The sequence below is a fragment of the Haliaeetus albicilla genome, chromosome 12 (assembly GCF_947461875.1).
Source record: "Haliaeetus albicilla chromosome 12, bHalAlb1.1, whole genome shotgun sequence".
In the NCBI taxonomy this organism is placed as follows: domain Eukaryota; kingdom Metazoa; phylum Chordata; class Aves; order Accipitriformes; family Accipitridae; genus Haliaeetus; species Haliaeetus albicilla.
The window spans coordinates 33,266,802-33,281,599 of record NC_091494.1 but is presented as its reverse complement, the minus strand read 5'-3'; the positions used below and the strand labels follow the sequence as shown (position 1 = coordinate 33,281,599).

At 36.3% G+C, this 14,798-nt stretch overlaps 1 protein-coding gene across 3 annotated transcripts in view; it reads left to right on the top strand.

Moving 5' to 3' along the window:
* The window catches only part of TBCD (tubulin folding cofactor D), a 131,570-nt gene that overhangs the window by 47,663 nt on the left and 69,109 nt on the right, over positions 1-14,798 (top strand). For all 3 annotated transcript variants that reach the window (XM_069798914.1, XM_069798912.1, XM_069798913.1), the window contains exon 15: positions 7,477-7,633. In XM_069798914.1, the coding sequence (XP_069655015.1) occupies positions 7,477-7,633 (157 nt within the window). The remainder of the gene's footprint in view (positions 1-7,476; positions 7,634-14,798) is intronic.

The following is a 14,798-nucleotide window of genomic DNA, read 5'->3' as shown; positions in this document are numbered from 1 at the left end:
AGTAAAAACAATACTGTTTTCAAGTGTGTTCTAGAAAGAGGTTTAACTTGGACTAAGATTTAAATAGGCCTATAGAAATCTACTATGTAACTTCCTAAACTTGTTCACATACTGTGTTTTTAAGGATCACCTTCTGTGTTTTCATATTCCAGAATTAGTTGCTTGATACTGATTTGTAGCTGCCAGGGTTTTTGGAGGACGATGCATCAGGAAGTCAGGCTTCTGAAATGTGTTAGTCTATTCTGTAGCGGTAGTTAACCATGAGGCTTTTGGCAAGGTTCTAGGTACTTTTCATCATAGATACAGGAAGAAATGAAAAAAAGATCTACCTGTCTTTGGTGGACTCTGAGAAAATAGAGAACGCCCAAACCTGAAAGGCTGGTTACAGAAGAATTCCTTTTCTCTAACACCCAGGTGAACTTTAAAAATGATGCATGGTCTTGAGAATAGTATTTTTAAAAGTTATAATGCATATGTCACTGTAATAGTTTTCAAATTAGCAAGGAAGCATTATAAATAGTGCAGATTTTTTTTTTTTCCACTAGCCAGCAGGTATGAGCAAGAATAAATGCCATAGCTGAAGCCGTAGCAGGAAAGGTCCCTCCCCCAGCGCAACTGGGAAATGGTATAAATACTAATCAGGGAATAAATGACAATGAATTGCTTCTAGCTTTTTCACTGTAGGGTTTATCTCAGTGTTGCACAACCTTAGCCTAAAGGTTGGGGTTTTTTTGGTGATTTTTCTTTTCTGACATGCAGTGTTAAAAGTTTACGAAATTTTATACTCCTTCAGAGTAAGTAATTCGTTTGCTTAGTAGGATTCCTTCATAAGCCTGTTTCTTCGTGTCCTTAAACTGCAGTTTGCTCCTGGTTAAGTTAAAGGAAGAGCTCTGTTAGCTGTAAACCTGTATGAAGGTCTCTAGTTATGGCCTTGGGTGTTAGTGGGTAGATGAATCCCCAAAATACTCAGTACTCTGTGCTTCAGAGAAGCTAGATCAATACTGTCTTAGGTCAGCTGCAGGTCTTTCAATGTAGCCAGCTAGGGGAGCTTAAATATTTTGAGTTTTTATGGCTGCATTAGATAATGATGTTGAGATAGACTGGCCAAAATCTAGATCTGTCTGCTTCCTCATTGGCCCCTTGCCATACTCAGAAGCTCACACTAACTTCAGTGTTGTAGCACTTCTGCAAACCTGCCATTAGTTTATTGAAGAAGATACCTTGGAAATGACAGCCAGCATCCATTTCTTTTAAATACTGTAATTAATATGACTGGTATCAAACAGTAAGTCTTTGATAGAGATGTAGTTAGAATGTAGTTCTTTAGGGCAACATCCAACTTAACCGACAATCCCTTCTCTCTGCCTGAAAGCCAGTCTTTGCATTACATATTTTCCTCCCTCAGCAGTGAGGCAGACAACAATCTTCTTTGCTGCCTAGCTGTGATTCATTGCTAGAGCAGGTCTTACCTGTGTGCTGACTGAGATAGGTCCATGGAAAAAAAAAATCACGTGATCATATAATTAAAGACTCTCTTAATTCATTACGTAGTGAGAGACTGAACTGAGATTGCAACCAGACAGACACAGCCCTTCATAGTCACGGGTTAGAAAATGCTTATTTGGTTTGTGGATATGCATATATATAGCTTCATATACGTGGGTCAGTATTAAGAATTGTGAGAAAGTTATGGCAGCTTAAGAGACTTCAGCTGTTAAATTCTCACATATCTTCTGAGCATGCATGAATTGTGATACTCTTTCCTTCTTCCCTGGCAAACTCCTAACTGGGTCAGAATGGGGTGCAGGAATGAGAGAAGAGAGGCCACCTGTTGACAGTTGTAGGCACTTGCCCTACAGGATGCAATGTTAGAGCATTTCACAGAAACACTGAGAATTTTTCGACAGGCAAAGCAGCATGTGCATTTTCTGATCCTCACTGGCTAATTTATCTTCTGGATGAAATAGTCCTTTAAGAGTAAATTCTGAAGCAGACAGCTTGTACAGAAAATGAGAACAAATCATAAATGTTTGGCAGAACTTTAAACAAATATTTATTTCTGATAATGAGCCTAACCTGAAATTATCTATGTTTGCATCCGTGTTGATATATTAAATATTAGTATAACAGCCCTAATGAAGTTATGATTAGGACCTGCCTCTTTTTCTAAAAGATGTTAGAGTGCCATGTAAGAGCATGTGGTCTCAAATCTGAAATTCTTTACACTGAAAAGCCAGAGTTCTTTTTTTAGCATATGAATGATAGTGATAGGTATGCTATTTAAAACATGGGAAGCTGACATACTGTAGGTATGGCTGTTTACAATTTTTTTTATGCCTGAGGCTCACAAAGTGGATGAACGTACCGAAGGATACTTCTGCAATGAGTTAGTTTCGTTGAAGAAAAATTTGAAGAATAAAATTATTCTTTGTACTGATATTTATAAGTGTGCTTAAACGTCATGATTAATTAATTGTAATGTTCTTAGCTGCTCCTACAGTGACATTGTGTACAATACTTCCTTCAGTAATAGCAGACATCCTTTTTTTTCTGGTAGTATTTTTTCTTAATGTTTTATAATTCTAAAATAGAAGGTTTTGCACTATATTACTTTTGAATTGAGAAGGCTTCTCTGCATAAAGGCTTCATACCAAAATTTAAGACTTATCTAAGAGGTAACATTAGCTTAATCTGTTTTAAGAGTGGCATATTTTAGTTTTAAACTAAATTTAGAGAGTTCTTAATTAACTTGAGATCCAGTGAAAATCTGTTTTAAATGAAATAGAGTTGTCATGAAATTTTGCAATTTTCTTGTGGAGACAAGACCTAAGGCGAAGGAACAGGTTTTTGTTGTTGTTTGTTTGTTTGTTTGTTTGTTTAATTGCTGTATTTGTATGTTTTAGATGATAAACGTTGCAATAAATTTAAAAAAATGACAATCTGAAGTTAAAGTAACATAGGGCTCCTGATGGTATGTGTTATAGTCTAGGTTTGTGTAAAGTATGTTTTTAAAGGCACTTTTTAATAGGAATAGTATGAGGCATTTTCTATTTACATACATGTGACCTTTCAAAATACAATGTCTTCCATGAGTTTTCTTAACTAGGTGTTCAGTGTCTATCACCTGCACCTGAAAGGTGCTAAGCATCTGATTGTTTAAAACCTGTCTCTAAAAAGTAAAATATCTGTGCAACCTGTCTCCAGTATGAGAAAAAAATCCTGTTGTTTGTAATGCTTTGAAGCCAGAAGTTGTTTCTTTATTTTCACAAGGCTTGAGCAAAGAGCTGTGTTGCAACCTGTAGTTATGTAGTTAGGTAAGGCAGGGTGGAGTGTAACAGGTGCTTATTAATACCTCTAGGCTACAGGTAAAGGTGACTGTATTTTCTTGAGTGTTCATAGACCTAAACAGGTGGATATTGTTTTAATAATTAGGTTGAGAGTGGACACTATTTATTCTCTGTTTTTAATGGCAAACTTCTAGTGTAGATCTATGAAAGAAATGGTACCTTTTAAAGTTAAGTAACAATTCAGGTAATCTCCTTGTTGTATCTCCTGGCCTCCTACTTTTAAATAAAAAAGGTATGTTCATAATTTCAGAAATAAAGAAATTTGTCTCTGCCCTTCCAAACTAAAATAAGTTTCTTCTGGATTTTTTTTTTTTTTTAATAAATTGGTTTTAGGTATGAATTCAACATGATCTTAAATCTGAAAAATTGAAACAGTACAGAGCAGCACAGTACAACACTGTGACTATACTGAATATCTGAGAGGTGATTATAATGGTGAAATGAAATTGCATAACATGCAAAATGCAGAAGCAGACTACAAAGCTTTGAATGTCATTGCTGCTTTGTGTATCAAACAACGCTTTAGAAGAGCATGAATGTGAACAGTTTTAAATCAGAGAAAAATGTTAAATAAAATTTAACTTAGTATTTTGTGTGTAGACTGAAGATGAAAAGTGTACATGAGCTAATGTGAACACAGAGTCTGTCAAACTGTGGATTAGGAAGGTCTTTTCTAAGATATTTCAGTTACAGAGGACTAAATACTACAGATGGTTTTGCCTGTATTGCTCCTTCATGACTTCCTTCAGCCAGGCTCTTCTGACACTGTAGAAAGCCACAGCAGAAAAAAAACCTGCATTGTGTTTGAAGAACTCTAGGGTAAAGAATGAAGTGAAACCTGGAATTTTTGATATTGTTTCTTTTGGGTTTTTATGACTCCTAAATACCAACAGGAAATGTAATGCTGGACCCACTTTTTCAAACATGCCAACATTTGTCAGGAGCAATTTTTATATGTTATTTCCCATAGTCCACAAGTAAATATTTGACCAGTGATAGCATGAAAACTTTAACAGATGACCCCTAGATGAGCATTTCCCTTCTTGTTATCATTGTTGTATTTATATTTACTTAGCCCTTACTGCTGCATACTTCACCTTGTTTTCCCTGTTTCTCCCACCTTCTAAATGTCTACTTTTGTATCCTTCCTCTTCTTTAACCCTCTTTGCTCTTCAGACTTTGCAGTCATGTTGTTTCTCTTGTAGCAGCAACGCTTTGAGTCCTAGACACAGGAGTAGGACATCAAAGAGGTGTGAGTCCAAAGGCCTGCTGCAAGATAATAGGGAAAGCTTGAGCTGCTCAGAGTAACAGTGCTGCTGTTCCTGGCGTTTTCTTAGTAACTGCTGTTACAGACCTGGGCAGCATCACTTCTGTGTTAGACTGACCCTAATAAGCCAGGTGCTATTTGGTATTGTCCCTACTATTTGGGAAATTAATGCCCTGAATTGAAAAAACATGGTTTGTATCATCTGTATGAAAGAAAAAATGTGAACAGCTGCTTGTGGGTCCTTCTTCCACATTTCCTTCAGTGCATGGAGAGATGAGAGTGCACTCACAGCTGTCTAAAGTAGCTGGAGTAATCACCCCATGCTGAAGGAAATTTGCAGCAGCTTTGCAAAATTGCCTTTGGCATCTGTTTTAAGTGTTCCTGTAGAACCAGCAAATTCCATTTTTTTTTCATCAGTTGATGCAGCATTTTTCAGAACAAGCTAGTCAACATTTTTAAAGATTTTTATTGCAGTTTCTTTCGGAACTGGGAAGTGCCCAAATACCCATCCATCTTTGCTGTATCATTGTTCCTGAATGGGAATTGCTTTTTTTCCCATGTAGTGCTTGTGCTCCTAATAGTCATATCTTGTCCATCCCTCTGATTACTGCTTTATTTTCTTTAGTAGGTTAAAATGAATTTAAATGGCATTTTAACACTTCCCTTCTCCAGTTGTGGTGCATATTTTTTTGTTTAAAGTAGCAGGCATACAGTGATGAACTGTACGTTGAAGTTTAATTATTTTCTGATTATATCCACTCAAGGATATCCAGGCACAGTTTGCTAATGAAATACAGCCTTTTGACAAGTATTTTCTAAGGAAAAAAGATGCATTCGATAAACTTGATACAAGAAAGAGAATCAGGAGAGAAATTATTTCTTTTTTTTCTCTAGAGGCTGTTGTTTCTACAGACATTATTCATTTATTAAAGACATGCCATCTGGAGAAAGATGTATTCAAATTATATATCTGGATTTGCAAATACCAAAAGAAGGCCCTCTGGGGAGCCTTGCATATATATAGTATTTCATAAACTGTGGCAATATATTACTACAACTGGGTAAGAGTATTCTTCTTTAAGTTTTTGGAAGCTCTCTTATCTGTAGAAAAACATTATTGACTTCTGCAGTTTTGATGGGGATATAAGCATGAAAGTGAAATTCTTAATCTACTTGTTTTCCCAAGCTTTTTTTCGTTACTTCCTTATAATAACAGTACCTGTGTTTATAAAGCCTTTGTGATAAGATTCTGGGATCTTAATTTGCCTTTACTCCTCTTTTACTACTCTGCTTGCTCTGTTTTCCTCAATATGATTAAAAAAAAAAAGAAAATAAAGAAAAAAAAGAAGAGCTGTCGTGTACTGTTGACCCACTGTGGTTGCAGTGCTCAGCCTGGGCTTACGCTCTGTGCAGCTGCATTTCCTCTGGAGCTCCCTCAATAGAATGTGGCACAGAGACATATGTTATATTGATGTCTGTAGCTTTTAGGCCTTTATTGGCTAAACCATACTCAATCCAAAGTTTGTCAGGTTGTCCATTAAATCAAGAAACAATGCTTGATACATTCATTTCTAAGAGCTGCCTTGGATAAGATGGCTATCATATCAGTTGATTTTTGGATCATGATTTGTTTAATGAACACAGGTAATGCTACTCTTTTCCGAGAATGGGATGTCATGAGACAGCATTTTCGAATTTGGGCATTAGAATCAATTTAAGTGCATTTTGAGTACATTTGGAAGTGCAGTGCATGATTCCATATTGCTGTTTAGGTTGCAAATATCTCCTCGTTTATTTCCTCACTGTCTAACGAAAACAAATGTGTTGGTGAAATTGATATAATTAACATGACTGATAGAAGAAAAAAAAAAGACATTGATGACTTTTTTTTTTTTTTTTTGGTGTACTGTTTTCCTTCATCAAAGGCTTCTGGTCTTGCATGAAATCATTCCGTGCTGGTGAACAGGCATGTAGTCATCACTGTTGTTTTGGATGTCTAAGCAGAAATGAGAATAAAGCCCACCTGTTTGCATTTCTAGGTTACATTGCAGTTTTATACATATTCTGTCTTTATGATCTGTGCACTTTGGCAGTGCTGATAGGTTCAAGCTTAAAACACTGCACTGAAGTCACTCAAAGTAGCAGCTCTATGGGGAATAAAATATCATGGTTTACTTGTTTGTCATAATTTTTGCATTAAGCATGTGTCCTAGTTTCAGCTGGGATAGAGTTAACTGTCTTCCTAGTAGCTGGTGCGGTCACTTTGCTTTAAGATTATACAAAAACTGTGCTTAAGTCCCTTTCAAGATTGGTATGCTGATGATTCACAAGCATTGTTAATTAAGAAGAACTTGTCATAGGACTTCTACTATGATAAATGTCGCCTGCTAATAGATGGATACTGATTATTTTATGGTAGTTACAATACTGTATTTCTTAAGAATTTTTTTTTATGATCATAGATGCTGCTGTAATACTTAAAAGTCCACTACTTTCAAAAATGGACACTTTAAAATTTTGCATTTTAAAATTACTTTGGCTTTGAACATCTATCACTGAGTGATAAAGGATATCAATGTTACTTCTCATGTAACCCACTTCCTTTAATTATCATTGAATTATATGTGAAGGAAATAAAAAAATAAACTGCTACTGCCAAAGAAGCAAAATAGTGTATTAAAAAACCCAGCTCTTTCTAATCACAAAATTAGCACACATTAAGACCCATGCTTTCTTTTCTTTCGGAACGCACAACTCCACCCTGTGTCTTTTCTCTAATAATCACTGAATGCTCTCATACCTTTTTTTTGGTTCACTGTATGGTCCTAATTGTTGCTTTTGTACTTTTTTTTAATTTAACAGTTGTTCCTGTCATTTTGAAAGCGCTGACATATGACGAGAAGAGGGGGGCATGCAGCGTGGGTTCCAACGTGAGAGATGCAGCATGCTATGTTTGCTGGGCCTTTGCTCGTGCTTACGATCCTGCAGAACTGATACCATTTATTAGTCAGATTTCAAGGTAAGTTGTGGCAAAAAGAAACTGAGCTATTTACAGTTAATTTTTAAAATCTATTCAAAATTAGGAAGGAGCTAGAAGTTAATCTAATAGTCTAATTCTGTATCTTCTAGAAGTTAATGATCTACGAGTCTAATGCTCTATCTTTAAGAAATTTAAAATTACATATTGACCAAAAGTGATACATCTATTTAGGGGAAATACCTTCATGGTTAAAAAGTAGCCAGTGTGTCTCATATAACATGAATGAAATTAATTCATCTCTGGATTTTGTTTGCCAAGGAATGGATATTTTTGTTTCTCTGTGACAATTTTTAATAAAGTTCACTGATTCATGCTAACAGATATGCTGAATATCTTAAAGCATTGAATATAGGTGGGATGACGATGATGTAAACAGTACCGTTGGCTTTCTGTGTAATTGTTGAAGTCTAAAATTTCTTTCTGTTGTGGTATGATGCAGTTTAACTTTTCGGATTGAAATGCATTTAAATATTTCCTTATCAAGTGTGATGACTTAATTTCCTTCTGTTTACCTGTCATAAGAAAACCAAAGAAAAATCCAAAGAAATGCAATGTAAGAAGATTCAAAGAAATTAGGAGAGCATTGGGATGTGGGGGGCAGTCATCTGTTGTCTGCTTAATGACCTGCTTTATGGTTAGCTCAGCAAACAGATTGAGGAAGTTTAAGAAGATTTGGTTTCTGTTTCAAAAGACTTTCAAAAGCAAAATTTTCAAAAGATTTTCAAATGAAAACCTGTGATACTGCAATGGTGGACTAGAACTTGGTGCAGCTTTTCACTTAATACTGATGATATTTTTGCAGATACAAATTGGTTTTACCTTTTTTCTTTCATCTCATGCTTTTCCTCCTATTTGCTTGTGGGATTCTCTCTTTAGCATTTAGTCTTTTTGTTGGCAGCACACTGGCTGACATTTTGAGGTGTCTTTAACGGGTGATTTGCACTGCAAACACAAAGAGGTAGCTTCTAACAGTTTCTTGGCAGGCTTTTAGTACAACCATTGATAGGAGCAACTCAGACATCTTTGTCTCCATCGGAGGAGTTTTGATCAGTAGTCATTTAGTATTATCTTTTTTTAAAAAAAAAAAAAAGTTTGGATTATACAGTGGTTTGTGGTCCTGGATATCTGTTTCAATTTCTAGAGACTGACGGAACTATTTCAATCTCATCCAAAAAGCCTGTTTTGGAAACACAGGATTACTTAACTTAGCTCATCAGGTTCCCAAAGAATATGTAATTTTTTCTTTCCTCTTTAAAACTTGTTTTTAAAGTTCTTTGGGACAGTATGTAAGACCTACATGTCCATTTTTATTCCTTCATCCTTGTATCCCCACTTTCCAGTGCTGGTCCTTTAATGCAGCGTCACACAACAGTGTCTCTTATCTGTGTGGTACTTGCTCCTGGGGTTTTTTGAGACCTTGATAAAATCTTTCTGTCTAAGAACTTGCTGTCAAATTTCTTCAGGCCAAACGCTGTTTTTCTTTTTTTTTAAGCTGTCATGTCTTTTCTCTGAAGTGAGCAGAAAAAAAATTCTAAGACATCTTAGCCTTTTCTCTCTGATAAAGCAGCCTCATGTTTTGATGATGTTTCATGTACAATAGTGTAGATACTAAAGGAGAGGAGTCTTGTAACACCAAGCTGTGCTAGAACATGATGCCATCCACTGTCTCTGGATGACTTTCAGAGAGTGTGGTGCACCAGAACACACCTGCTTCAGTTAAGCATGCTAGAAACAGTGATACTTGCCATAGTAAGTTATTAAAGAAATATTTTATTTTGAAGGATCATATTTAATTCCCTTCTAGCTGAGTTCATGGTAAATTATATATAGTATGAAATTCTTAACATAAAGGTACCTAAAGATGCGTTTGCACAGTGAAATAATGATGTGATTACATCTTGGGTTGTATTTCCTATTTTTAATCTAACCAGCACGAGCAATGGTAGCAACGAAGACACAGTGACACTCATGACCAGAATGCTAACAAATGTTTCTAGCAGGCTGTTACCAGCTGTGCAGATTTATTTACTGCTATCTTTTAACTTGCAGGAATACATTTATATTCTCACTGCGAGCAAATCTTCAGGATGAGAGTAGCCATACCAATACTAAAGTCTGGTTCAAAACTGGTCCTTTTTGTAGATTTGGTCAGCAGCCTTATGAAAATAAGTCCTCTGCTTCCATCCTCTGACTTAGTTGAACAACTTTAAGGTTTCTTTTAAGGTCTGGCAAGCTTGTTCCTTGTGAAACTTAAAAAGGCCTAAGTGTGAGTGTGTAAGCCTTGTATTTATCAGAATTCTGATCTGTTCTGTTTATGAGTATTTTTCTTCTACTCATGATGCTTTGAGCAATATATTTCTTTTACTCCTTTTACCCCACCATGGTGCAAAACAATGTTGTTCTCCATATGTTAGATGCAAGCTCACCATTTTGATTTTTCATGGTTTGTGGTATTTTGTTTTACTGTCACAAAGCTGGTGGTGGGAACTTGTGGACAGGTATGAAGGAGGTTATGTTTCTGAAGAAGCTCCTGGCTTTTAGCTTTCAGACTGTTCTGGAGACAAATTCTTTTCTTTTTAGGAAAATGTCAAATGAAAATAGTTGATATCTTCTACCTATGGTAGTAATACCAATTAATGCTGTGGCTATGCCAGCTATGACAACCTCAGTTGTTTGGAGTAAGTTGGTGGAGTGGAGAGACACAGGGCGGACAGCAAGGGGGAATCTGAAAATTGCTTATGATCAGTTGTAAGGTGTTGTGGTTTGTATATGCTTAGTTTTCTAACAAATCTGCACAGTATTTTAGCAAGTATTAATGCTATATTAAGACTTTACTTAAAAATCTTGGTAGTTATGTTGGCCATACCTTTTCTAAATATAATCAGCACTTGAAGGTAGAATTGCCACTGCAAAGAGAAACGGTGAAAAAAAATATTCAAATAAAGTATGACACACAGTTTCACCTATTGTGTCAGCAAGCCGATAATTACATACAGCTTTTTTTTAAATCTAGCCTTAGGTGTGTCACTGTTTTACTTAAAGAAGAGTCATACTTCTAGCCACAAGCAAATTGTTGCTACCCGTAAAAAAATGCAGAACTCAGCATCTTGAAACAAAGTACATAATATCCATTGTGAGCTGAATTACACAGCAAAAACAGCTGCCTATATAAGAATACAAGCTATTGGATTCTTACAGAAAAATAATAAATCATTTACCTGAAAGGAAAATACTACTTCCTTAAAAAATTGTAATGAGTGATTGCAATCCTGAAGAGTTTGCCTCATCTTGGTGCTAGAAATTGCAAATGGTTTATCCATCATTCACAGTCTTTAACACTGCTGTTTAATTGGCTGGAGGAACACAGATAATGCCGAACTTGGAGCATAAGTAGCTGGTTGCTACACAGACTCGAAAGGCAAGGCGGTCATCATGGTAGAGTAAATGCACTGGTGGTAACTAGAAGTTGTTGACTTAAACAGTGAGCTGCTTCATGTCTTCCTACTTCATGTCATGGCCTTTGGCACATGCTAGTGTATCTTGCAGGAAACTCACTTGGGTATGAAAATACAGCGGAATTACGCTACTTAAACTGGGTCCTGCCCCACACCCCATTCAGACTGTGGTACAGCAGTTACAAATTAAAGCAGAGGGGTAATTTGGTGGAGGGTTGGGTTTTTTTTTCCTTTTCTTGCCTGCAAAGTTGTATCATCGTGTAATGGAAAGACATTGTTTTCTGTGTTTTCAGTAGCCAAGGGACATAAACATTTCACTTTTGACTAGTGAAAAATCACCTTAAACTGTATAAAATCATATTTTTTTAGTAAAATTTATGGCAATGTTTTAAAAGAAATATCTGTCTCCATATTCAGTGATAGCTGTTTCTTCTCTGCTTTCTTATGAATGTTCTGTTATTAAGTGATGAAATTGTCAGAATATTGAAGTTACAAACTTAGATTGCTGTAGATTGTAGATCAGCCCTTTTCCCTCCTGACCTTACCACTCCTCTTCTAATGAGAGGAAAAAAAAAAAAGAAAAAGAAAAAAGATGGAAAACACTTAGTAGAAATACTCGCTGGAGAGTAGTTCAAATAGTACTTGCTTGTAATTTTACATGTTGGTATTTTTTCCCTATCCATATTTCAACAAGATACACTTACTCACATATGCTTATTTATTTTTTAAAGTCTAGTTAAACTGGTTCCTAAAACCTTGCCTGATGTATTCAAACTACAGGACCACAAAAGGAAAATTCTTGGCAAAATAGATGAAACTTCACTTTTATTGCAGGATAACCTTACGATGTTTTGAAATGCATGTCCTGAAGTTGCTATTCAAGCATATCTTTATAAAAGCACTACTTGAGCGAGCTTTTTTCTCTCCCAGTCTCTACACGCATGCTCTCTTTTCAAGCTTACCTATGAGGAAAGTTAAACATAATATAACTTGGAAATACGGGTAATTTGATTCTTGCCCCCTTGGGTGTGGAAGTTACTGTGTGTAAAGTGGCAGGTGCACACTAAGAAGCTGAGCTGTTTTGTTTAAAACCTAAACAAATATAAAAAGAAAAACATACTTCTACTCTATTACACAATTATGGTGATTAAGTTGTTGCTGGCTATCTTAATTATTTGGAACTGTTGCATAGTCAGAATGTAGTTTCATTTATCTGTCATTCGATGGTGTAGGTAATCAATAAATAAATCGTTATTTAGAAAGATCTAATTGCTATCTCCTGTTCAGCAGAATACTAACACAAATAGTGCATACAGTGTAGGAGTGCAGGCGGCTTTGCCTTCCCTGCGGTGGTGCGTTGTTTTTGAAGAGGGGAAAAAAAAAAGGAAGGTGTGGCTATGGATGAATGATGTAGCTTGCTCCAGGGCAAGATTGTCCTGCAGAATTGGGGAAATCTGAAGCATTGCTTTGAGCTACATCTTGTACCATGATGAAATATTGAGAATAGCTTTCTTCTTTTATGTATTTGAATGTTACCTTTAGAAGAGAGTTGTGTGCCTACTGTGTCTTGGACTTGTGTAAAGTTATTTCCTGCAGGGGCATCATAGACCTTTTTTTCCTTTTTTTTTAATAGCAGCATTTATAACTCCTGTTCTAAGCATTTTTCTTAATGTTCTTTTCCACATGTGTATTTATTATACTTTCTTCATTTTACCCCAAAACTTTGGGATTGGAGTAACACACTGAACGGTGTAGGATGCTGGGTGGCTAGCAGAAAGTATGAACTCAGTGTAAGCTGGCTTAAAGGGACTGTGAAATATGCAGTGTAGAAGTGGGAATGGTCACTGCATTTCTCCTTTTCCTCAGACGTTCTCCTTGCCTAGATAAACAGGAGGAATTAAATCTGAGACTGTATTCTGAAGGGCCTTTTCCCCTAGCAGTGCTGGCTGAAGCAGGCTCTTTTGTTTGCTCCTTCATCTGCATTGCTCCTGCAGTTGAGCATAGCATAGCTGCATGTGATAAAGTGAATGGGGGAGCTTCTCTGGTTTTAGAAAAAAGCTAGCAAAAGAAAAATTAATTGAGCATGGATCTGTTTTCATCATCCAGCTTACTGTGTAGCCATTCCAGTTGGGGTACTGGCAGGACTGAAGAGGTGTGAAAAGGGCTGTTTGCAGCAGCAGCTCTCAACAGACTCAGGTCTGAACTCAGGTCTCGCCTCCTTTTTTTAACTTGCTTGGATTGTTCAAAACTGTTTTGCTTGTGATGAATATTATGCTTTCCCTTACCTAGTGTATAGTCGGGAGGAGAGTCTTCTGTCCTAAGTTAGACTTTTCCCTTTTTTGGGCTCAGGAAGGAAATTTTGGTTTTGTGCCAAATTGGCAAGAGGTTTGAGAGTTTATTTTTTTTTTCTTCCTGCAGCTTCAGGGTGGTATGCTTGAATTAATAGTAGTAAATTCTCAGAGGTTAGCAATAGGATGAGCTTTGTGCTGCTTGTGACTAGCATAGACTAGAAGTGCCTGCTACAGGTGATAAAGAAAATTCAGATTTTTTTGTCTGGTACATCTGGTGCTTATAAGGAGAGGGTAACATGATATTTCTGTGTTGTGACGTCCATCACCTGGCCAGCCTCTGCTCTCTGATTCTTTCTGCCTTGTCGGGGGAAGGTAATGAGGTCAGTGTTGGGCTGAGGAAGTGAGCAGCTAACATACTTTGAGTCCTTTTAACTTTCCCTGAAGCCAATTAATTGAGTACTCGGGGGAAAGGGGAAGGGATAGGGAAGAAAGGAAGAATTATTAGTTGACTGATAGAATTGCAGCTTGCTTTTTAAAGTCCATTTGTGTTTACTATACACTTAACTGCTTGTCGTGCATACAGGCTAAATATACCTCAAGGAACTACAAAAGGTGTTTCATAGAGCCTGCAAGATGCAAAGACATTCTTTGCTCTACCTGTTAGTAGTCAGGTGTGGTACATTTCAGGCAAGTCAAGACATGATTCTTTAACTAGCTTAAAAAAAAAAATCCCACTTTGTTTGACATAAACAGTTTCTTTATGTTAGGAAATCCTGGTGGAGTATCACATAAACTCCCACGACAAAGCAGACAGGTGAAGACACCTTAGACATGTTTCATCTTAGGCATGTTGCCTTCCTTGCTAATCCTGGTGTTACGGCAGACTGTGTCTGCATTTTCAAATAGGAATTAACTTGAAAAAATTATTCGTGTAGTTTGATAAGTTTAAAATACTTCTATTAAAAGGATTAACATAAAACAGTGACTACAATATGATTTATGAATATAATGGGGCTACAGGGGCAATGATGAAATTCCTGGGGTTTTTTGTTGTTGGTTGGTTTTTTTTTTTCTTAAACATGGTATTCAGTTGCAGCACTGAATAACTCAGGTGGCATCACATAGACAGTATGTTGTTTTGCTGGTTTTACTTATACAGGTTTGTCTTGAGGTAACAGAAGAATAAGAAAAAATGGAAAAGTACAATTTGATTATAAGCTGAACTCTTGTTGTGTATAATAACCTGAAACTGTTTTCCATTATATTTAATAAAGCACATTTTAAGTCTAACTATGAAATTATGAAATTCAAAGAGCAGTATTTATTCTCCAGTGACGGTCTTCTAACATTTCCAGTTTGAAAAGACTGCATAATCTTTCAAATCAGTATGTTAATATT